Source organism: Frieseomelitta varia, unplaced genomic scaffold (genome assembly GCF_011392965.1).
Source record: "Frieseomelitta varia isolate USP_RPSP 00005682 unplaced genomic scaffold, Fvar_1.2 scaffold_587, whole genome shotgun sequence".
NCBI lineage: Eukaryota > Metazoa > Arthropoda > Insecta > Hymenoptera > Apidae > Frieseomelitta > Frieseomelitta varia.
In genome coordinates, this window is record NW_025110353.1 from 25,767 (window position 1) to 51,937 (window position 26,171).

The following is a 26,171-nucleotide window of genomic DNA, read 5'->3' on the forward strand; positions in this document are numbered from 1 at the left end:
AAATCAATACAGCCGGTGAGTTGAGGTTTTCGGCAAGTGTATATTTTATACGACACGTCCTCTAATTATCCACTTGCTGTTCAAATTCGCGCGTATCTCGCGATCACGCTGAAAAATAAAAAAGAAAGAAAAGGCGGTGTTAAAGTACGGTGCTAATTCGTCTCGGGGCAGAGACTGTGGCTCGCTCGTTGGTTCGTTCGACGAGACACTAAATAATTACCGGACCAACTGGCTACCGGTGTTGCCGGTTTAGGAAATTAGCTCGATAACGTTGCCGATAACGCGTTCCGCTTCGCGCCTGTTCCGTTCACGCTCAGTAAATTGCACGCGTTTCAATTTGCCACCAGCAAACGCGAAGACGAAGGCGCGTTTCCATTTTTTTTTTTTTTTTAAATCGAATTTATTCGTCTTGTCAAATCCGCGCTATGCGTCCAGCAAGATCTCCAAGGTCCCGTGGATTCCAATTTGTGCAATAATAAACCCGACGATTGGCAGGCAACGGTGGAGGAAGAGAGACGAGAGAAGTAGAAACGTGCTCGATCGACGTGACGACAAAACGCCAGCGAGCTTTGGTAAGAGAAACGAGATTTCGCGTTCACCGAAATCATCGGGCGAACTGGCTCCTTGACTAATCGACGCGGTGTTGTACTAGGCGCGATATATCTCGCCCGCGGTCGCGGCTCGTAGGGTTAAATTAATCGTCCGTGTAATACGCCTATGATCGTGCTGCTTCATCGTTTCTCGACTGCTCGTTCTTCGTTAGCTTGCATCCAGCTAATGGTCGCCAACGAACATTGAAGATTTCTCCCTTTTGGTTTCTTTCTCTCTCTCTCTGTCCTCTCTCCTCTTAGAACTCGCTTTCGTCGCCAACTGTAGTACCGCCTCACCGGCTAATAAATTCTCGAATAAATTCTCGAACGTTCTCAGCGACTGTGCTAAGTAGGAGAAACATTGTAAAAAAAGGATTAATAATGCTCGCGTGTTTCGTTTTCAGGAAAAATCGATTTCTATCATTCCCCTCGATTCTTCTCGAGGTAAATTCCCTTCAATTCGTCTTTTTTTACTTTTGACTCGATTGTCCGCGCTGTGTCGAGTAAATTTTTTGAAATTCGAAAAAAATTTTTTACGAAAAGTTTCTTAAAATACTTTGGCCAAGGACTGATGTTTCAGGCCTGTTTCGCGATAAGAAATCAACTGTATATTGGCCGGGAATGAATATTCAACGTCGTTTTCTTGCACGAAACGAACGATCGCTTGTTGTGTGTCGACTTTGCACCGATTCTCTCTCGATTCCTATTCCGTTTGATTTGATGTCTCGCGTGGTGCGACGAACGATATTACACTCGTTCACCTCCGCGTCGCGTGATACTCCCTATCAGCTTGCGAAATCTTTCAGCAACATCGACGCGACCGATAATCCCGTGAATTAATTTATCGCGGCCAAGAGGAAGGTCGAGATTTCCGTCACAGCAACGACAATGCTGCTGACGATATCGGTGAATAAATATGTACAGCAGAGCGATGTACATATGTACGAGAACAAATTCGCGTGTACGACGAAATTTCAATTGCAGTTCAGTAATTAATTTGCAATCGTCCTTGTAATTGTAATCGTGGTAAACGTAATCGATCGATCGATCACTCTTCAAATAAAACGGCCATCTTGATTGACCTTTCGAACTCGTAACCATTAATCGGTTATTTTTAAATCATTAGGCGATTCATTTGTATTTTATTACCATCTATAACGTGTTGATTTCTTCACGTTCAAACGTAACGATCGCGTGTTATTCGCGTGTTATTCGGTATAATTGAATTATTGGAAACGGCTTGCTGTTTGTGTAGCGGATCAAGATTAGATCCTCCGCTGTGTAACATTAGTGTAAATTTACTGTATTGTTTCAGTGAATTAGTCGCTTGACGATTTAAAAATTATTTTCACAATGATTAAGAGTCAAAGAGTTACTGATTTCTTTCGACAAATTACAAAAGTCAGTCGGGATTTTAGTGATTAATTGATTAATGATTTGATTATTACTTATTACTGATATTATCTACTATTAATGATTACTTGTTATTAAGTTATTTCAATAATTGATCAATGACAATTACCACTATAATTTTTGGTATAACGATGAGTGGGGGTACTATAACGAGGAGTCTGAAAATTTTGAATCATTCGACAAATTTGCCATTAAAGTCAGTCTTCTATCAAAATGGCCGTCGTTTTCGAGAAAATCGAGTGTGAAAATTTCGCGAGTACATCTCAATTTAGTTGATTACTGGACAAGCGAGGATATCTTTGCTATTATGCTAGTAACAAACGTGAAATGAAATTTCTCTCGTTATTTTACAAGAAAATAGACTTTGAATATACGTTCGTTGGTACACGCTTGCTCGATAAATTCTCAGACCCAATGTTCTCGAAAACGAAGCAGATCTTGCAGAAAAATTTCTTGAAACAACCGCCTGTCGATTATTCCTTCCCCTCACGTCGCAGAGTTAGCTAAATTCAAGCACAACATTGACAAACTTTCAGACTCGATTTTCTCAAAAAAAAAAAAAAAAGAAAAAAAGTCTTTGACGTACAAATGTTGTTCTCTTTTTCGATCCTGAACGACGATCGACGTTACGTCGCGTACATTCAACGTTGCGAACGTTTAATTAAAGAAGCGGTCCTGGACGAACGACACGATTACACGGTGAATAATTAGAATAGTTAGAGACGCGTCATCCGCCGCGCTTTCGAGCATTTAACCGATGATTTACTATTCGCGTACGCGCGCGCGTCTACCGGGGATGAGCGCACGCTTTTTGTTACCAAGCAGTGCCACGTATGTACGTACACCCGCGAAGCGTGCAAACTATAAGGTATAAACAATAAAATAATCGCAGAGAGTGAGTGAGAGAAAGAGAGAGAGACAGAGTGACGGCGAGGCGATAAATCACCAGCGACTCGGTTATCTGCCATGGCACGTGAGGGGATAACGCGTCGCGGCTTGGCCTCTGGTAAATTTAGCTATTGTCGTGCCTAGGATATATTAAATCTCGTTAAAACGTCTTCATGAAGCCGGGGCTCGGCTTACAACGAACGACGCTTCGGCCGCTATATTATAACCGCGTGTACCTGCGTCGCGCCGTTCGTACGATCGTTCGATCATACGTTCGCTCATTTTGTTACGTTGTCGTTCTCGTTTCTGTGTGCTGTTAGCTCTTGGCACAGGTCGGCAAAGTTGCTTCCGAGACTTCAGAATTGGGAATTAAATTTTTTTTTGAAGTGGTGTACTAGACATATGTACTAGACGTATGCCGTCAAAGTCTTGTGCAGAGGCAATGTTACACGAAGTTGAAAGTCGATGTATGTACACGTAACACCGCGTTTCCAAAATTATCGTACCGGGAGGAAAATTGAAAATGAGCAAAATTCATACGGTGGAAATAGGACAAATGTACGTACGTATAACGTCACGAGACAAAAGAGGAATAGAAAATATGAAGAAAGTACAAAGCTGTAAAAAAGATACAAAAGATGGAAAATTGAAACGAGCAATTGATACTGAAAATGAGACAAATGCATATGTTATATCGCAACAGAATTTTTTTTTAGTGGATGTATCAGATGCAAATAGACATCAAAGTCTTGTGCAGAAGCCAGATGCAAATTGCGTAGTCAATGTTACACGAAGTTGGAAGTTGAACCCGATTTATGCATGTACACGTGTGGATGCTTCATTACCGCGTTTCCAAAATTACCGTACGGGAGGAAATGAATAATTGATAATGCTAGAAATGAGATAAATATGTATATGGCGTCACAGAACAAAAAGGAATAGAGAATATTGGAAAATATGAAGAAAGTGAATATCACAAATGAATGGGAAATACAAAACTGTAAAAAGGTACAAAAGATGAAAAATTGAAGTGAGCAATTGAAACTGGAAATGAGACAAATTTATATTTATATAGATAAATATTTATATTTATATTTATGTAAAACATAACCATAACTACATTCTAATTATACATTACAATTGCAATTACAAATATTTATATTTATATAAAACATAACCATAACTACATTATAATTATATTACAGTTACAAGTATCTACAGGTGATAATTACAACCACCTTCTCGAGATAAAAAATTATAAAAAAGTATTAAAAAAAAAATGCAGATCATCTAAACCAACGTTGTCCTCCTTTTTAAAATTTCGAGATTTGGAGCGCAGTGAATTCCCAATTCCCCCCCCCCCCCCCCTCATCAACGTATGACATCGTTTTTGTAAAACGAACTACTCGTTTCAACAATGATCATACGTTACAAAAAAATAAAGGAGAAGTGCGCCTCCGAAACGAAATTCTGTCCATCTTTCTCATTCTTTTTCCGAGAAGGTATCTGTACGTCGCGTCGTTCGGGTGATGAACGTTCGGTTCTCTATATCGCATTCTTCTCCCCGTCGATCGGTCGAAGGATCGATAAAAAAAAAAGAGCGTACAATGTTGCATACAGGGAGAGACGAGCGAGAAAGAAAGAGAAACCCTCGTGACTGCTTTCCAAATGTTTAGAGATCTCATTTGCGCATCGTTTTTTTTTTTTTTTTTGTTTTGATACAGCCTCACAATTGAAAATAGAAACGCGAAGCCGTTAATTGAACCGCGTTCGGTTCACAGTACGTCATCCGACCTCGCGCCACTGCCTTGAATAAAGGAAAGCGACGATCCCGGCGACGCTCGATTCGAAAGAGCCTACTTGCGTACAGGTGTAGCCTTTATACGTGACTATAGAGAAAAAAAGGCGCGAGAGAGAGAGAGAGAGAGAGAGAGAAAGAAATGAATAGACGCTCTTGTGATTCGATTAGCTGCCCACGAGCCTCCGCACGAGGCCCCTCTGGGCCCCAACATGTTTAGACGAACCTACGAATTATGCGGCAACACAATCAAGCAGCGCAGGTATTCTCGGTGACAGAAACGTGGGAGTGATCCCTCTCCTACGGGAGATGAGAACAGGAGGCCGCGCCCACTTGTTTGTCCAGGGTAACAGTCTTACCTGAAGCTTTACCCGATCTGGCATAAACTGCAGGACCGGGGAGCCCTGGTCGCGCTCTCTATTGATTTATTCGGTTCATCTCCAGCTATTATCGCGAACTAACCAGAGAGATCAACAGAGAGGAATGTTTGTTCCTCTTAAAGACGATTTTCTGGCGAAACCTCGCCGAATGACTCGTTCGTTTAACTGTAAAGAGAATGTGTCTCGACCTCGTTGTTCCTCTAATATCCTCAGCGAAACGCTTCGAAATTAGAAACGTTGGGTAATAACCTTGAAGAACAACGAATTTTTTGGCGGCGAGCTTTGCTGCGACACGACGAAAGATTTCATGATTGGTTGCAGAGTTATGTAAGATAAAGGAATTCCGAATGTATCGCATAATTGAGTGATCGTTTCTAACTATGTATATTATTGTACGCGTATATTATTATACGCATTATGTAGTTAGTATTGATACCAAGATAGGTATCAGTTGGTTGAATAAATTTTTGACAGAGCATTTTGCGGGTCGTACTGTTGTGCAAACGTATTTACACACGTTTATACATTTAGTCAAACGTATTTATACATTTATATACTTATACATACGTATTTATACACGTTTATACATTTATACAATCGTATTTATATACGTTTATACATTTATACAAACGTATTTATATACGTTTATACATTTATACAAACGTATTTATATATGTTTATAGATTTATACAAACATTTTTATACGTTTATTCAAACGTATTTATGCATTTGCATACTTACGCAAACGTATTTATACAAACATGTTTATACATTTACTACATTTTCTTCCCATTTCTAACAATTAGAACACCGTTGGGCGGTTTGATACCGTTTGATACCGTTTGATGGGACAAAAACACCCAATTTCAGTTGGATTAACAATCAGGATTATTCCGATCGTGTCGCTAAATTCTCGCTGATCCTGTTGTTGCAGATTATAAAAACCGTTTCCGCAAGGAATCGAGGCGTGCGTTTTTGATAGGAACGGCCGGTCACACCGACGAAAGTTACGTTTGGAAACGAAACCGCGTGTGTGTTATTACGCAATCAAACACACTCGCGTCGTTCCGTTGGCCGTGGTGGCCCGCAGTAAGAAATTTCGTACACCCACGTACGAACAGCCACGGCTGTGCGTGTTAGGACAATTGTATTCCGAACGCCTCTACCGTGATTATTGTAATGACAACACCTCTCGTCGAGCGGCCAGCAACAACCTTTTCAATGATATGATTTGTGGGCCCGTTGCGCGACGCGAATACCTTATGATGCGACAGCGTCGGACAGCGTTTCGTTCCTTTTCAACTTTTTTATCACCCTGTTCTACGTGTTACTCGTCGACATTCTACAACGTCGCGAAACTTTCGGCTGAGAATCAAAGTTCATAGTTAAGTAAAACGGCAGGGCGGCAAGGGAGAGAATTGAATCCAACGCGTGAGAATCGTGGTGATTCGAGAGATACGGAGAGAAGGAGAAATCGGAGAATCTCGACGAAATTCCACGGACGTGGTGGTTGCTTCGTATTTGATTAGGATTCCATCAAGCGAGTGGCATCGTTCATCGGTGGACCACCTCGGAGTGTCAATATTATCACACGTGCTCGAAACGCCGACAGAGGGGACCCGGCTCGTTTCGTTGCCGTCCGATTACAATTCGGTTTTTAGATCGGTACCATCGGTTCTTGGCACCTGCACTTCGATAGACGTGTATATACACGCGTATTTATCCAAGTCCGCCCTTTTCAGGTAGGCGCTCGCCATTTGAATACGCTCCAAGATTCGATGAATCTATTTGCATGCTTGCCTCGTCGATAAAGGGGGGGGGGGGCACACCTCGGCGGGAGGAGAACGCCCCTTGAATTCTCCATGAAGTTTCCATCGTCACCTGGAAAACTACAGTGGACGGCCTCGGGAAACAGCAGGGGGAGAGCTTAATCCTCTTCTGCGAACGAGCGACCTTTCTGGCGAAATTTCACTTCTCCTCGGTGGTCGAACGTTTGATCTGAAAATTGTGAAACGCAGCGAAATGATGAAAAACGGAAAATTACGATTACGTGGCAAAGTCTTTTTTCTTGCAAGGGTGTAGTTCTTATATTGGAACAGATATATATCTACGTTAGCCGAATCTTAGACGAATCTAGAGTTTGTCGATCGCTGTTATTTTCTTTCACTCGTGTCCGGTAAAACTTGAGCAAAAGGACAAAATTGGCCGATTTTGCGACGAAATCTTTCTTTTTTTTTACAGGACATTGTTCTATATATTTTTAGGAATTTAATAATTAAATTTAGAGTATTTTATATTTATATGTTTAGAATATTTTATATTTATATATTCAAAATATTTTATATTTATATGTTTAGAATATTTTATATTTATATATTTAAAATATTTTATATTTATATATTTAAAATATTTTATATTTATATATTTAAAATATTTTAATATTATATATTAATATTTCTAGAAATTTAAACACAATTATTATTATATTTAAAAGAGATGGGATAATGAGAGAGTTACAAAAAATAGGCCTAAACGTTAGTGGATAAATCTCGTTGTTCTCCTCGAATGATGATGACTAAATAAAATAATGATTCAGAAAACAATTTGTTTGGATCTAAATCTAAACCTCCAAGAAACTATAAAATTGCCGTTTCTGTGTCGATGCTTCCTGTATTAAAAGAACTCTTTGAATACAGATACAGTGAATCCTATTAACATTCGAATACTAGATACATACTTGAAAACTTGTAAAGGAAATCGTGCACTGGATATTGGAAAATTCATTTCGTTAAATGAAATCGTACAATAATAATCTTGGATTCATTTTAAAACCTATGCTGTCGTAATGTATTATTTGTATTACTTGTGTTACTATACATTACTTATATTATTGGAATGGATAAATGAAGATAGTGGAACATAACAACGTACTATGACAATTTATCTACGTATATTTTCGAGAAGAAGAGTATCTTCATTTACTCATCCGTTGTGTGTTAAATTCGTTCTGGTCTGAATCAAAATAAATAGCACGTTTCGAAAGTGGAGGCTCTAAGCTTTAAAACGAGCCCGAGATTATTATCCTATGTGTTCGATTTCTATTTACAAAGTTATAACGAATGTGATTTTACTGTGTCTGTCTTTGAAAGCGTTCGTGCAGAAGCATCGAGGGATTATCGTAAGGATTTCACGTTTTTGGGCAGGGTAAACAATCCAATTCACAGAGCCAGATTCTCTGAATCATTATTCGTTCGTCATCATTCGAGGGAGACAACAGTTCCGAAGTTTATGCCTATTTTTCGTAACTTTCCCCGTTATCTCGCCAGTGTAAATAATCACTTTGGATTCTTCAGAACACATTGGACAAACTTTCGTCGGTAATCTGTTCCAAAATTGGCCAATTTTTACCATAGTTTTCTCTCTCTCTCTCTCTCTCTCTCTCTCTTTTCATATCGACTCGCGATATTTTTAGAGGATAGCAGTGAAAATTGTACAACGACCGAATTATCGCGTCCAGTCGTGACTGTACAACACACAGTGACTGTAGGCTTGTAATCTATGGACTGCATTTACCCTGCCGGCAGAAAGTGGCAACAACTAATAACGTCTGGCGATACGATCGTGAGAAAGCAATTGTCGGCTGCCGCGATAACGCTGATTCCCCGGCGAGAATTTGCTAACTCGAAAGATTCGTGGAGACGATATGCCCTGGAAGCGATATTGGACACGTTCGTCAAAAAAGAAAAAAAAAAAAAGAAGGATGCGATTGTTTAGCCGTTCGCGTTTGAAAAATGTCCTAGCAATGCGTCGGTAAAGCAGGTGCCGATTCCGGGAGGCAACGGAACATCCGTTTTTTCCACGGACATTACCTCATACTCTGCCCGTTTCCGCTCGCGTTAATGTTCACTTTTGTAGAGTTTTATCTCGGAGACCGGTGCAACGGGCACAGTCGTAAAACACTTATGACACCCGTAGCATAATAATGCCGCCCGATAGCGGCTATCTCGCCGTATAGAAGCATGCACGCTCGCCATTTTCCTAATTAATGTTTAATGCGCCCGATATCTTGCCCTCCTTCAACCACGCTACGTGCACCTATTGGTATTGCGTATCAACGCTCCCAGACGTTCCTTTAACCCCGGCGCAATCAGGCTAAAATTTGCGTAACTGTTATTTCACAGATAAACGGGAATTAAGCCGGTCGCGCTTTAATCTTAATGGCCTCCCGAGTTTCCCTCGGTTGAGTCACAACCCGAATCGTCCGAGAACTTATTCCTTTCGACCGTGTCATTAACATAGCGATCAACGTTGCTGAACGAAGGATCAAGTTTAGTCTCTTTTTTTCTGTTTTTTTTTTTTTTTTTTTTTTAATTTCCAACGGATCGCGAGAATTTTCAATGATGGACGGACTCGTATCGCCTCGGCCTTCTCTAGATCAGCTGTGTCCAGTCGACCAATCTTGGCTGTGTTGTTAAAATAATTGAACAAGAGTTTTATTGTTGCAGCGAGCGTGCGAAAATTAATTTCGAGACGAGCGTCTCGAAAATAATGATAAACTGATCTATATAAAAGACGAGCTCATTTTTTTTTTTTTTTTGATTGATGTAAATATATTTGTTCTAATCGACGTATTGTTTGTAATCAACTCTAAAAGTTGTTTTAATAATATGGCTTACTTTTGATACTGATAAAGTGTGTAAACTATACAGGCGGCCCTCGACAAATTTTTATCTAGGCCAATGAAGCCCAGACGATCTAAAAGATTAGTGTCTGTGTCTTTCGGACTTTGAAATTTTCCAAAACGCGCGGAAATTCACAGATATTTGAAACGCGTGCTTCGACGATCTTCGGCGATTTGACTTCCCGCGAATCGATGAAAGCAAAGCAGCGAGTAAATGAAAGAAGGAATGGAATAAATGGTTGATCTTTTGCTTTCAGTCGCATCAGGAGGAGGACCTGTCGGATCCAGATCTTCAGGACGAGGAGAGCGGCGAAGAGTTACTTCAACAACCACTTCAGGGTAACACGCACTCCTCGGCCGATAATGCATCCGTGCCGTCTGGTTCGTTGACACCTACTCCGTTGTCACACTTGAACAACTTGATGCACACGCACCCGCAGTTTCTAGCCAAATTGAAAGCTGAGGTCAGTAAAAAGAGAACAAGTTTTCACTTTTTCCGAAATTGTTTCTCCAGCGTTTTGAATATCGCGAACGAGAGCTTTGTCGTTTCGATCGATGAATAGGATTCATCGAGTACGCGTTTTTTTGGGAAATCGCGAGATTATCGCTTATTCGTTCCGAACTTGATCCATCCATTATTCGAGTCATCGTTGCTCTCGAATATAGATGGTTTGGTCCAGTTTCTCGGCGTAGGCTCCGTCATTTGCGGCGCTTCTTTTCTCTGAAAAGAAATGTTCTTTTGCACAGATCGATACTGTTGTACATCTCTTTGAACCACTTGAAACTTTCGATCCGGCAAGGCAACATACCGAAGTGTGAATTGATTTTGATAATCGTCGATGTTGGACGAAGGATTTGAGGAAACTACCCTCAAATTTAGGAAATAGTTTGCGGGACATATTTTGCCACAAATGTTTCGGAAATTATTGAAAATACGATTCAATGGTGTATGCCATTTTACAAAAAAAAAAAGAACATCTGTTTAAACAAGATGTTAAAGAATATTTTTTTTAAATTTTTCCAATTAATAAATATTCTTGAATATTTGTTCGTGAAAACCATATTTTTATTATTATTTTTATTATTTATTTTATTTCATTATTATTTGATTATTATTTATTTCTGAGTCTTACGTTTCGGCTTCGATTGTTTGTACAGAGTTTCAACGTTGCCATGAAATTGCAATTTCCTCATTTGCTATTCACATGTATCTATATACCAAAAGTATTGAACTAATATAATATGCCTATATATCTATATATCAAATATAATTAATTTGCTATTTACACGTATCTATTTACCAAAGGTATTGAACGAATATAATATGCCTATATATCTATATATCAAATATAACTAATTTTAAGCGATTAAAAGTAACTAGACTCTGCCAACTGCGTCTAACTTTTACATCACGTTACTTTACCCTACAATAAGAAACGTAACAAGACAGTACGAAACGAGCCAAAGTAACACGTTCGACGATGGATCGTAAAATTAACGAGTATCCTTGGTAGTAATATTTGATTAAATTCATGAAAGCTATATATTCAAACACGAGTCACAATATGGAACCTTGATCTTTGCTTTGTTGTAAAAATGATCGAAGTCGGGACTTCGGTTTCAATGAACCGAATAACTTGAAAAAAAAAAAAAAAAAAAAAAAAAATTGCAGTTGAAAGAAAGTTAGTGAATGATTGATTATTGTTGTTCGCAGCACGGGGAAAATTTAGAAAATTTGGCTAACAGAACCGGTCTGGATATGCTGCAAGTGGCGATGACCGCCGGCGGTTTCAATCTGCCGTTTGCGTTCCCGCCGCCGGCGGCCTATATATCGCCACCAGCTCACATGCAGCCGATTCAGCCGCAGCCTGTTGCTGCCACTTCTGCTGCCACTGCCACTGCTGCTGCTGCTGCTGCTGTCGCTGTCGCTAGCGGAAGCGGCAGCGGAAACCAGGCGACGTCCTCGGGCAGCTCCCATTCCAGCGAGTCGTCGCAGAGCAGCAGCAGAAACGTCGTCGAGCCTCGAGAATCCTCCAGCGGCTTCTCAGAGCTGAACAATTTGCCTTCGACGAGTCAGCAACAACAGCCGCAGCAACAACCGCCGCAGGAGCAACAGCAGTCGACCAATTGGAGCTTCGAAGAACAATTTAAACAGGTGCGTTAGGCAAGTAATTTACCTACATACGTCGTTAGCCACGTCTTTGTACGTACATTCGCGCGATTTCGTACGATCGATCCTTTTCGATCTCTAAACGGAAACGCTAAAGCGCCACGAATCATTCGTTTCTTTTTTTTCTTTTCTTCAATATTTCGGAATATAAGAATATTCCATATTCTGCGTTTTTGGCAAACGTACGAGAAGCCTTTTCCAACGGAACGAAGAACGTGCAGTTTGTCACGTTTGTTTCGAACGGAAATAAAGTTTGGAGAAATTAAGAGACAACAATTGGAAACGTTAACGTTTCAAGATGAATCTCGAAGCACGAAGTCGTACACGTAACACCGCGCGGCAGCGATCAAATGTGCAAAATTGGAGTTTCGAGTGTTCGCGAGCGTTCAAGGGGTTTCACTCGCTCCAGTCTCTCGCATGATGGACTTTGTCACACGCGAAACTCGCGTCTCTTAACCTCTTGCGCTGGAAAACTTTTTGGCCCCAAATTGCAAAACACTTTCTCAAGTTTAAGTATACTTAAGTATATTAAACGCCCAGGCAAAACGGATGAATAAGTTTATTGCCCGTCGATAATTTCAATCCGGTGATGTACCGAATTACTGTGCACCGTCCGGTCACTCGTTATGGTCCGCGAAACCAGTTGCCAGCGCAAGGGGTTAACTGCATTTATTCCGTTAGCAAAAATTGATCGGAGAGAAGAGAATCGGCTGATCGATATCGAACGCTGCCAATCATTTCAGACCGACGTGCACGTAGTGTCGCACGGACAGGTATTGCGAGCATTGCGAGCACGTATTAGAAAACGGTGTAATTACAAGCGTACGAATGCAATGGACGCGCCGGCGGAATGGTTGCTTCAATTAATGCAACGACGGTAGCTAATTATTAGTTTTACACGCGTGACAGATAATTACCCGTCTCGACCCCCTCTCGAATGCCGCCGCGATTGACAGTCGTCTTCCACCTTAGTCGGCCGGAGAAGGACAAAACAATCTGCAAACGCGATCGAGGTTGAACGAGAGACAGAGAGAGAGAGAGAGAGAGAGAGAGAGAGAGAGAGAGCTAACTCTCACGGTGGAAGAAACAACGAAAATAGCGGCACGTGAGATAAAAGCTGAAATAAAAGCAGAGAGGCGGAAGGGGTAAAGGGGTTGGGGAGATTATAAAATATAAGGTTGGTGGCGCGCGTCGGGGGCCTTGTTAAAGCTTTTTGTCTCGCGGTCGGCGTGTATGTACTCGCGCGGGGTATTTTTGCCTTGAGGTTTGTCGGCCAGTCAGCCCGGCCATCACTCGGAGCTTGCTCGTTCGCTTGCTCGCTCGCTCGCTCGCTCGCTCGCTGCCTGCCAGCGATGGTTTTCAGTTTTTGCAAAGAGGGTGTGGTGTTGGATTACCATTTAGATTGTTCACGCCGATGTATCCCTCCCGCCGTCTATGACAAACCACTCACTCTCTCTCTCTCTCTCTCTCTTTCTCCGTGCATCACGAAGGACGAAAACCGCCGCGTCTCCTTCCGTTTCGACTGCTTCTTGCACTCCGAGAGCTTCCTTCCTCTCTTTTTTCTCACTCTCTCGTCTTCGTTCTCTGTTTTCATTTCGTTTCGAATCGGAAGAGCCAAGGGGTTGTTCTCGCGGAGGAGGCTGCGCGAAGCGTATCGCGCCGATTAAAGCTTGCGGACTGCCGGGGGTAAGAGGGAGACGAGGAACAAGCGCAGGAATGAAAATGGAAGTCTCCACCTACTCGAAGAGCGGCGCCCGCGTCTCACGGATCGCATCCATCATTCCGGTGGGGGCGTACTTGCCGGGTCTTTAATCTTTCTTCTTGGCGAAGATGGTGGTTCCTTCCCTTCTCTTCTTCTTCTTCTTCTTCTTCTTCTTCTTCTTCGGCACGACTTGGGGAGTCTTGCCCCTTTTGCGACTTCTCGCGCACCGCCGCCACCAAATTTAAACTCAGCCAGCTTAGTTCGCATCGGGGAGGAATGGGATCGAGAGAGGTCGTCGATCGAGAGGCGAAGCGATGGCCGCACTGCTCTCCACGTGCCGTTATTTATCGGTTCGCGACTGGAATATGGAACGATGCAAATTATTTCGCGAGCGTACGCCGTCGTACGTACGCTTTTTTTTACTTTCTTTTTTTCTTCTAAACGATCGTTTTATCACGATCCGCGCATTTCAATTCTAATTTTGCCGCAGAATCGCGCGATTATTACGTGGGCATCGCGAATCATCGACGATGGCGACGAATTTACGAGCGGCAGATTCCCCAAGTTTTTTTTCTTTTCCACGATGCACTCGCGATTGCGATTGCGTAACGAGCGATGTAACGATCGTGCAACGAACAAAACCCGGTATCGGGATTACGTTGGCGTGGCTCACCGACTTTTCTTGCTATGCACGTAAAAAAAGAAAAAAAAAAAGAAAGAAATAGGTGCATCCGTGATTGATCGAAATTCTTCTGAAAAATCGTCGAAAGAAAAGCGTCGTTTGCCTTGTTCGACATTGGATGAGAGGCGTTAACATGACGCTTTGCTGAACTTCACCTACTCGCGTTGATTTGTAGTCACTCGAAACAAATAGAACGAATATAGACGGTTTCTCTGTCAAAGGCGAAACCTTCGTCGATACATGCGCACGATGAACGAGACGATGGCTGGCTAGACGATGTTTCTCGGTCTGAAAGTTGCGACTCTAACTGTGCACGTATCTTGGCGGGGTATCATCCCTGCTCGCACCACCGTTCACTGACCGTGCACTCCAGCTACCACGGCCAGTATAATATTGTGGCACTATACTTTGCAGCCATTGTGAAATAACTCGTAAAGCTGCAAATTGCCGGGTATTTCGCTGCCACGTACGTGTGCACCGCGGCTCTTTACACCGCGTTCGCGCGTCGTGTTGGTGCGTACGTCGAGAGCGCACACACCCACCGGCCTATTCTCGCTCGTACGTACGCGATCCCTTGTTAGTTGTACCGGTTCCTTCCAACAGCTTTCAGTTCTCGTAACGCTCGGTCCACACTGGACAGAGAACTGTTCGCTAATAGAAATTGCATCGCATCCACACTCGCTCGCGAATCTCACCGTCAATAGCAGTGTGGTCGCGGCTTTATGCAAAGTGAAGCTCTCAGTGATTGATTTCACCTACGCTTCGAGTTCGCAAACAGATTTTTTTGACCAAACAATTGTTCGTTGTTGCAAATGTACTCGCTGTAATATCCAGTCGTAGTTTGCTATCTGTTGGCGAACAGTTTGCGAGTAGTGTGAACGCGGCATTATAAATTAAGATTCTCAATGCTTCCACGTACGTTTAAAATTCGCGAATAGATTCTTTGATACCGCTGGCACTCTTCGCTGTTGCAAGTGAGTTTGCTGTAGTATCTAATCACAGTTTGCTAAATTATCTACATTTCTGTTGGCGAATAGTTTGCGAGTAGTGTGAACGCGGCATTATAAATTAAGATTCTCAATGCTTCCACGTACGTTTAAAATTCGCGAATAGATTCTTTGATACCGCTGGCACTCTTTGCTGTTGCAAGTGAGTTTGCTGTAATATCTAATCACAGTTTGCTAAATTATCTACATTTCTGTTGGCGAATAGTTTGCGAGTAGTGTGAACGCGGCATTATAAATCAAGATTCTCAATGCTTCCACGTACGTTTAAAATTCGCGAATAGATTCTTTGATACCGCTAGCACTCTTTGCTGTTGCAAGTGAGTTTGCTGTAGTATCTAATCACAGTTTGCTAAATTATCTACATTGCTGTTAGCGAACATTTTACGAGTGTGAACACGGCATTATAAAGTAAAAATCTCAGTGCTTTCACGTACGTTTAAAATTCGCGAATAGATTCTTTGATACCACTAGCACTCTTCGCTCTAGTATCAAATCTCAGTTTGCTAAAATATCTACATTTCTGTTAGCGAACGATTTGCGAGTAGTGTGAACGCGGCATTATAAATTAAGATTCTCAATGCTCGCACATATACTTCGAGTTCACAAACGGATTGTACGAACAAACAGTGTTCTCTCTTACAAATGAGCTCGCTGTAACCTGATCATAGTTCGCTAAAATATCTACACAGCTGTTAGCGAACAGTTTGCGAGTCGTGTAAACGCGGCATTACAAAGTGAAGCCTCCGTGCTTCCACATAGTTTCAAGTTCACAAATAGATTCTTTGATACCACTAACACTGTTTCACTCTTACAAGTGTGCTCGCTGTGACCTGATCATAGTTTGTCAAAATATCTTTAGTATTGTTATCGAACAGCTTGCTTTATAGCGCCGTGTGAACGCGGCATTATGAAGCAAGATTCACAATACCTCTACATACGTTTAAAATTCGCGAATAGACACTTTGATACTAAAATTTATTCAGTGTTGCAAAGGAGCTCGCTGTAACCTAATCGTAATTTAGCTAAAGTCAATTCACACTGAACAATTCGGCGAACAGTTCGCAACCATTAGTGCGGACGCGGCTTAATCTCTGCGAACCTGTGTCCGTGTGTGCATCCTATGGTATCCCCGCGCGTTATCATTGTGATTATGCAAATGTGTTATCATTATGCAAACGCGGCCCACGATGCGTGGTCGTTTGTCGTCGCTGCTGTCTCGATTGATGGTTGGAGATCGCGGGTGCGAATCACACCTTGGCGCGAAATTTTTTTTTTGGCAGAGAGTTGATGACATCGTACGTCCTCTGATTGTCTTTGACATTACTTTCGACGATCTGATTGATCTCACATACGGTGCTAATTGTTTCCAATCAAAGTTTACAGATTGCAGATCGACTCGTCGATCAGTTTGTTCTCAAATTAATCTCGTGTACAACAGAATTTTCGATTGTATCAATCGATCGAGATTAATAGATCGCTAGCAATCGATCGCCATTACTTCTCGGTCATCCGAATGATTCGAGCAAACAAAGTTCTACCAAGTATTGCAGAATGAAGTAGACACACGCATAACTATAAATCCGTGATTAATAAATCTCGTCTCTATAAAAAGCACGTCGAACGGAACGTCGATCGTTAATTGACGCGCGAACGCGTCGTTTCCGTTTGTCCTTTCTTACGAAACAGAGTGAGTCGCGAGTTTCGATGGCCTTGCGATATGAAAAGTTGGACGAGCAGAAAAAAAAAAAAAGGAAAAAAATAAATTGCGTACGAATATTATACGACACGTGTCCCACGATAGCTGCGTCCCAGCTATCTATCGAACGTTTTATAATTATCAAACAAAAATAGGTCGCGCGACGCGGCATTTCATAAAATTTATCGGTAACGAACGTGTCGCTCGACCAACAGGTTGACGTGAAACCAAACTTAATGTTAAATACAATTTATTTTTGTCGTGTTCGTGTGAGCAACGAGCGCAACCCGCCCCCTGAAACGAAACACACGACACATTGATCAGCGCGTTCAGCCTCTCGTCAAATTGATGTCCCTCTTCACGGATTCTCGATTTTCCCTCTCTCGATTCGGCCGAACGTTCAGCAGAACGGTCTCTCGGCTGGTCATTATCCATGTATTGCCGGCCACGTCGATCAATTAGCACGTCCACGCATGCAGAAGCGCAATTACAAGCAGAGTGCAACGAGATGATTATTGAACGAATGCCCCGTTCACAGAAAAAGGGAATTGTCCGAGCTGGTTGGGTTACCGGTTCTCCCATTGTCGTGTCGCACCCTTCGTTCGTCGTTTCTCGTGGCACGGCGACGACGATGGCGCGGCCCCGTTTGTTTGTTAATTCGGCTGCATTCGGCGAGCCAGTTTCTTCAAAAGGAACGCGCACGAAGAACAGTTTCCCTGTTAATGTCGGTTGCAATTAACCTCTTAGCTGGCGAACGACGAGTACACACTCGTCGCGAATGGCATTTCTTTCTTTTGTGTGTGTGTGTGTGTGTAATGACGAGTATTATACTCTCGTCGTGCGAGAAATGTAATTACAATTATAAATTAAATCTTTCGTGGGAAATGCGAAAGTGATTGCAATTTAAATTGAGTCGTTCGTGGGGAATAGATTTTAGACATCTTGGAAGATTTCCAGACTAGACTTTTGACTTGTACAATTCTTTTTTTTTTTTTTTTATCTTTTCTAAATATTCTCTTGCTATTGATGTTGTTGTCAACTTGAACGATAAAATTATTGATCCTTCAAAGAGAAAGCTAGCGTCATTTCTTTATAATTCGATTCAATTTCACAGTAGCTGCGTTTGACGAGTATATAATCGTCGTCGCGTCGTTCTAGAAACTTTTAAAACCGGCACCATAGCTAAAAAAGGAACGATGAAATTTAGCATAAACGTGGTTTTCGACCCGTATTATTTTTCGTTTCGTCAAATATCTCGGAAATTACTAAAAATACAGTTTCTGTGTAAATTGATAAAATTAATGTTTTTTTAATGACGATTTTAATGGTGTCATTTTGCAAAAAGGCTATTTGTTAAAACAATATATTTAAAAAAAACTGTACTTTTTTATCATTTTCAAATTATTTCTCCAAGTAAATATTAATAAATATTGGTTTCGCAAGAACTACATATTCAAACACAAGTTACAGATAAAATGGAATCTGGATTTTTGCGTTAAATGAGAAAATTCATTGCTTTCAAATCTGTAAGAGATATTCGAACGCTTCGAGAAACCGACAGCGGTCGCCAGTTTACGAAATTTGCTTCTCAAAAAAAATCTGTAAGAAAGTAACTAAAGCAGCAAAGTATCGGAACGAGACAATTGAGATTACGATCGTGGCCTGTTGCTCGAGTTCCTAGTAATCTGCTTACTCTTTCATGCAACACCTGCATCGTTTACTGACAACGTGAGCGGTTTCTTTAAGAGAGAGGAGAAGAAGAAAAAATTGTACATCGACCCGCGGATTCTTCGCGTTTGCCTAATAATTGGATGAGCTTGTAGCTTTTCGCGCGCGTCCTCGTTTGGTAGTCTTCTTTCTTCTCTCGACTGTTCAGCGAAACCATCGGAAAATCATCTCTGTTCGAATAAATCTCCTTTCCTTGCTTTTATCGTACATTTCTCGAGCATGATTAAGGTGGTTCACAGGGAAAAGTGGCGGTTGCGATTCGCAAACTTTTCGTCTCTTTGGGATCCTCTTCTCAGATCAATCATCCGCATATAGTTACAGTCTAAACATTTCTTTGCGACTAATTTCTAATAACTGTGTAATGACAACGAAAAATTGTCGATAATGATCTGCTTTCGTATCAAGCCTCTATTGTGGTAATCGTGCGTTCGATTTTGAAATGAATTAACAAAAATTGTAGAAACATCTACAAAGACACTCGGAAATTTGGTCCGTGACTGGATTTGTCATAGTCCTGAAGGTTGAAAACCTTTAAAAGTTCTGTGTGACTTTCGTTCTTCGTCATTTTACTGGAACTTGAAGCCACGTTAGAGTCTGACGACAGAATGTTTGGATCTCTCGAATTTTCTTGCCGTTTAACCCTTTCTTGTCGATAATACCCAACGTTCGGTAAAATTGCGGGGGGGAAAAGAAGTTTCAAGGCATCGTTGCAAAGCGGGAGATTTCGACCTCATTGGTGAATTTAGTTACAGAAAAAAAATTTTTGATATAAAAATTATAATATGTTATATATCATATTAAAAATAATATAAAAATTTCGACAATATTCGAAAATGAAGTACCCTTTGCACGACACAACGTAAATTCATCATCTTCGAGAAACTTTAAAGTAAAACCTTCGCGCTGAATCATCTGGTATGATCTTCTTACGAACTTAAACATCAGTATAAATTGTTTACAGTTTCTCATTTTTCACTCTCATTGTCGCAATTAATTTTGTCGCTTCGTTTCACCTTTCAATATCTCTTCAATACCTCTCCTCAAATAAAAGAAGAAGAAGGAAAAAAAAACGACAAATTTCAATGTCGTTCGTCGAAAAGCTAGACGCGATTCGCGATGATCTCTCTGACGCGTCGGACGTCAGAGAGAAAGACGTCAACCGCGACTATCGGTGCATTGAATCTTCCGCACGCCGCGGCAAAACGATGTTAAAATTTATAGGTCTGTCGTGACCTGCTCGAATTGCTCGCAATTCTCCCCTGAGGTGATAGGAATCTCGGTACGCGGCATCGATAGTTCCCCGCGATATTTCCGTTTTAGGCGGCGGGCAAATTGGCCGGCGTTACGCGGCGATGCGCCCACCGAAAGTCAGATTTCCCGCCACAGGATGTGACGAGCTGTTACACTCTCCCTTTTTTCGAGAAATCTTCCAGCAATTTTCCGTTTCCTCTCCATCAGGATCAGATACCCCGCAACAGTAAAACGGGGGGTCGAATTTCCAGAGAAAATGGAAAATTGGAAGGCAACGTACACCGAGATTCCCCCCCGAGATGAAGACGGCATAAATCATAACCTCAATTTAGAAGAACCTTGCTTCGCCTAACATTATCAAAAGCAATTGACGTATCTAATGACTTCTTGGAGTTTGTTTCCCCCCCCCCCCCCGTTATTGAGAGCGAAGGCGAAGTATTCGCCGCGAGCGAAAAATTTGTCGCGTTTTTTAGCCAGTTGCGCTGATTGCGGACCTTAACGAGCGACCGAACCGTACACGGTAATTCGTCGCTTTCTTTTCGAACAACGTTGGTACCTGGTATCACTTGTCATTTTCTTAACATTTTTCGAAAAGAGGGGTTCGAAAAATAATTTAAATTCTCATATATATACATATGTGTGTGATGATAAATTTATAATTATCAACGCGTGGTTCATTTAAAAAGCGTGCGTGGGTCAGTGTCTGACCCCGCGGGTCATAGGTTCGCCATCGTTTGCCTAGGCGAAGGAAGGGCGACAATCAGTAGGCAAAAGGAGGGACCGGCCGGCCGCGTAGGAAGCGGTCACGTAGGAATTCAGGGATGTCTCCATCGCGAACGATAAACGACCGACACGAATCTCGACGGCGTCGGAAGAGAGTTATATTTTGACCCCGGTTAGCATACCAAAGCTGCATTATATTACACGAGAGGCTGTGCGCGCGCGCGCGCACACACAGCCTCTATTATAATGAATATCTTTACCCGGCCTATAAGCATATGTATATGTAAAGCACCGCGGCGTTTCCATGGGGTGTCGCAGTCGGTCTCGCTCGCGTACACCGTTCTATTTCTTCGGACACACACAGACTCTCGGTCCAGGAGGATCATCGTCGTCGTCGTCGTCGTCGCAGTCGTCGTCGAGCCGCGGAGATATCATTTGAATTTCAATGAATCATGTGGGTGCAAGTGTCGCCCGTATTCATTCACGGTTTACGTTCGCGCGTACGTCTGCGGACTCGTGTATATATATACACATACACATACACATACACGATTGTCCGGACGTCTCGAGGAACGCCATACACTCTCTCATCGAGCACGTTCTTGTGTATATGTAAAATATCGTCTCGCCTCTGTGGTCCCGCGTGGAAAGAGGAGACAAATGTCCGGATCCTCTTCGTTCTTTTTCCACGGCGCGGCGCATTCACGGCGCGCGGCCGCGCTGTTCTCCAAGCCGTGCACAAAGGTGTCTGTTGCGATTCAGGCCGGCGGCCACAAAAGGAGATTATCTCCGATCGTCCTTTGTCGAACGATTTCCCCGTGTCGTTGCTGCGCCGCTATTACCCGCTACAATCGCGTTTCCCCCCCCTTTCTCAAGTAGCAAAGTACTTTGTATCAAAGCACGTAGATATTGGGAATACTCAGGAGTAATGTTGTCTCTCGATACTGTGCAAAGTTTAATTTAATTAATTTAATTTTATTCATTTTATTCAATACCACAATAGTTTTAATTTAACTAATATAATCTCTATCGTTACTGACAGTCTTCGCTCATCTCTCTGACAAACTATATACAACTTTAATACAATATAATACAACTTTATATAATATAATTCCATTTTGTAAAATGATGTAAGTAACGAGTAATGATCTTGAATTATTATACGAAAGATCGTATAACAGAGATAAGTATATAGATTTTATACGAAGAGATTGAAATCACTGTTCTTACATTTGTCGACGCCAATAATATAATTTAATTTGTGATATAATTCGACAATACGCTAAATGCCAATATATTTAACTAGAATGTAGATTGTGTTGTGATCAGTTAAATTATTGTCACTAGATGTTTCTCTGACAAACTTTCTATAATACAACATCTCTCTGACAAACTTTCTATAATACAACTTTATATAACATAATTCCATTTTGTAAAATGATGTAAGTAGCGAGTAATGATCTTGAAGTATTATACGAAAGATCGTACACAGAGATAAGTATATAGATTTTATACGAAGAGATCGAAATCACTGTTCTTACATTTGTCGAAGCCAATAATATAATTTAATTTGTGATATAATTCGACAATACGCTAAATGCCAATATATTTAACTAGAATGTAGATTGTGTTGTGATCAGTTAAATTATTGTCACTAGATGTTTCTCTGACAAACTTTCTATAATACAACATCTCTCTGACAAACTTTCTATAATACAACTTTATATAACATAATTCCATTTTGTAAAATGATGTAAGTAGCGAGTAATGATCTTGAAGTATTATATGAAAGATCGTACACAGAGATAAGTATATAGATTTTATACGAAGAGATTGAAATCACTGTTCTTACATTTGTCGAAGCCAATAATATAATTTGATTTGTGATATAATTCGATAATACGCTAAATGCCAATATATTTAACTAGAATGTAGATTGTGTTGTGATCAGTGAAATTATTGTCACTAGACGTTTATTAAATTTGAAGAGAACGACGTTACTCATGGGTATCCTTGATAATTTTCCTTGCATCGATTGCGGTTACATCGCATTTGGTGTAATATCTATTTCCAATTGAATTGTAATCTTCTTTTTCTCCTTTGATTCATACCTTCGTCACGTGGACAATTTCGAAACGATTTCTCACTCCTCAGAACAATTGACCAGTGAGGCCAGAGAAACGTGGATCGTTTCGTGTTTTAATTTCCTCCAGAAATCCGGGATGAGGAGGAGAAAGGAGACACAATGGCCGAGGTTTCTTCTCCTCGACGCGCCCGAGTCTCTCTTTCATGCAAATGCAAGTTCCAAAAGATTCCAACGATGCAGTCGCGTTCATGCTTGGCAATTTATACGCGTTCGTCTCGGCTCATCAGCGCCCTCCCACTCTTCTTCTCCCGCGTTCCGAAAGCATTCGGCTTAGAATCCCGCGATTACGAGCAAACGCGTACGATCGTCGCGTAATTCGTCGAAACTGCAATCGTTCCATCGCACGATTCTTTCCCTGAACGTGTGCTGATCGATGTCGTTTATCGTCGATCGAGATCTTCACCCGAAAGATCTTCTTCTTGCTGCCACTTCCGCGATTACACCAGGTGTTCCAAGTGTCCAAGGAGTTCCTTTGTTCCGGTGGCAAACAGAAGCAATGAAATCGGCCGCGATCGGTCCTTCTTCCGCGTTGAAATCTCGCAGAGGCCGACCGATCGGGCATTGCCACCTCGTCTCGAAAATTGCACATAATGAGCCGGTGGCGAGCGATGAACCGCAGCTGCCGAAAACTGACGGTTGTGTCGCCTGTCACACGCGTTTGCTCCTCGCGCATCGCGAGATAATCAACCGAGCGGGCTTCGTTGTTTCGGAGAGAACTTCCGTTCGTTTCTCGGAATATTCTTGTGAAACGACACACACACATACGCACGCAGGCACGCACGTACGAGACGATCGAGTATTTGCTGCTTAAAAATGGTCCAATCCTTTTGGACATTCTGTTTAACCCTTTGGTTACGGCAAACTTTGTCACGTAGCATGCGATAGGACGAAATTTCTCGTCAGCGTTCATTTCTCAGAAAGTATATTGAAATAATTCGAAACACTAAATTGCACTACGTTATAAACCAGTATTATTATTTATTCGTATTCTGTATTGAATTGTTAGTGCACATAGTGAAAATTTTAACAGCAATTTTAAACCTTATATCTCATAATATTGTTGTTAATTTTAAACTGTATACAGTATTTCGTAACGTCGCAGTAATTTTAAACTTTATCATTTCATAACAGAGAAATTTGATTTAAAATAAATGTCAATATACAGTTTATTAATTTCGGTTTATTAAAGAATAGTCGGGAAAGTCGCAGTACGGCGATGACAAAAGATATTAAGCTCTCACTAGACTCGTTAGTGCACATGGTAAAAATTTAACAGTAATTTTAAACTTTATATCTCTTAATATTGTTGTTAATTTTAAACTGTATGCAATATTTCGTAGCATCGTGGTAATCTTAAACTTTATCATTTCATAATGAATAACAGAGAAATTTAACTTGAGTGATTTAAAATAAATGTAAATACAGTTTATTAATTTCGGTTTATTAAAGAATAGTCGGGAAAGTCGCAGTACGGCGATGACAAAAGATATTAAACTCTCACTAGACTCGTTAGTGCACATGGTAAAAATTTAACAGTAATTTTAAACTTTATATCTCTTAATATTGTTGTTAATTTTAAACTGTATGCAATATTTCGTAGCATCGTGGTAATCTTAAACTTTATCATTTCATAATGAATAACAGAGAAATTTGATTTGGGTGATTTAAAATAAATGTCAATATACAGTTTATTAATTTCGGTTTATTAAAGAATAGTCGGGAAAGTCGGAGTACGGCGATGACAAAAGATATTAAGCTCTCACTAGATTTACCATACTCGCTACTCGCTGTAATACTCTCTTTTGTTATTTTGTAATTTTCTCACAATCTGAATTCTGAAAATCTTCGGCCTCGCAAACGCACACAATAATACCCCATTTCAAGTCCTAAAACTCGGCTAAAATAAACAGTCGGAAGCCTGATCTTCACTGTGACAATCGCATTGGACACGCAGCAGGCAGCAATTCCCTAGATATTAGGAAAAAGTTCCAAGTAAATTTCCAAAGTTTCCTCGTTCCACAATATATCTCGCAATTCTGGGAATTTTTTCAAACTGGACGTTCCGTTCACACATCCTCCACACTTCGCATAACGTTTTCTCTTGCTTAAACAGCGTCCTTACATTCCCAATAATAAAAAAAGCAAATTATGTCGAAATACTTTTTTATTTTTCATTTCTTATGCGACACTCGAAAAAGAACAATTGTTCAGAATCAAAAAACATTTTTCTCTTTGAATAAATCTTGAAATGTCAGCTGTCGAAGCAGATAGCGACGAATATGGTTTAGAATCATCATTTTATTTTTTGAAAATTATTCCACTAAAAGAAAAAGCTATTCAAAATTCAAAGTGGGCGGAAGAGAAGTTGAGTTTTCATCAGTTCACAAAAAATGTTTGCAAAGTTTAATCACTTTCACTTTCATCAATTAAACTTATCTCTAATTTGTTCTCGCGTTGCATCGATTTTTTTTTTTTTTTTTTTTTTTGTTTTTTTCACGAAGACGAAACTTCTATTCCGACTCAAGACTGACAAAAAACTCAGAGAAAATCTCCCGTCAAGGGAGAAATTTCATTTATTCACGCTTGGATCTCGACGAAGGAACGAGCTTGTACTCGGTAGCGGGCGTGTATCTATTAGACGTATATCAATATAGAATCTCGCAGAAATCGCTAGGTTAATGGGCATATCGGCATGTGCACAGCGGCATGTGAAATCTCTTCGTCTCCGAGGAGCGGTTCGCGAGAACGAGCGCGAGAGAAGAAGATGATAAGGGGCGAGATGCCTGGAGAGATGATCGCGAGATGAAGGGACGTAGGTATTCTACGCTCCCTAGCCGTAGCTACGCAAGTACGTGGCTTTTGTACGGGTGCTTAGAAGCGTGAAGGCTCGCGCAGACGTTATTGCATTATCCGTGTAAATGCAGTTACGCGGCGAACGCGGTTACGAGCGCGCGTGCCTTATTATAAGAGCGCGGTACGCTCGGCGCGAGCGCGCATCGCCGAGAAATAACTTCCACCGAACCACACCTTGGGTAATCGACGTACACTTCATATTATAGAGGCATAAACGATACCTATGGGTGTAGGTACTTCGTAGCGAAGGCGGTGTGCGGTTTACGGCTGCCTCTGGTTCTGGGGAAATTCGGAGGAAGGGGAACCGCAAGTACGAGGCCGCGGACGGGGACGCAGATGGAAGATTAGGCTCGAAGGGACGAAGTTTTCAAATCTTGCGGCCTTTCTCGGTGCATTACTTCGTTGGTATCGAGATCGTTCGCGGGATAGATTTTTTACTATTTTCTGCGTGCTGTTCTCCACC

General features: G+C 41.3%; 1 protein-coding gene across 1 annotated transcript; it reads left to right on the forward strand.

Annotated features, from left to right (window-relative positions):
• Window positions 1-391: 391 nt before the first annotated feature.
• On the forward strand, window positions 392-11,914 carry LOC122534339 (hemiasterlin resistant protein 1-like). The gene is made up of 3 exons (XM_043664867.1): window positions 392-572; window positions 10,008-10,214; window positions 11,465-11,914. The coding sequence occupies exons 2-3, from the start codon at window positions 10,173-10,175 to the stop codon at window positions 11,912-11,914; spliced, it is 492 nt and encodes a 163-aa protein (XP_043520802.1). The 5' UTR covers window positions 392-572; window positions 10,008-10,172.
• The last annotated feature ends 14,257 nt before the right edge of the window (window positions 11,915-26,171 follow it).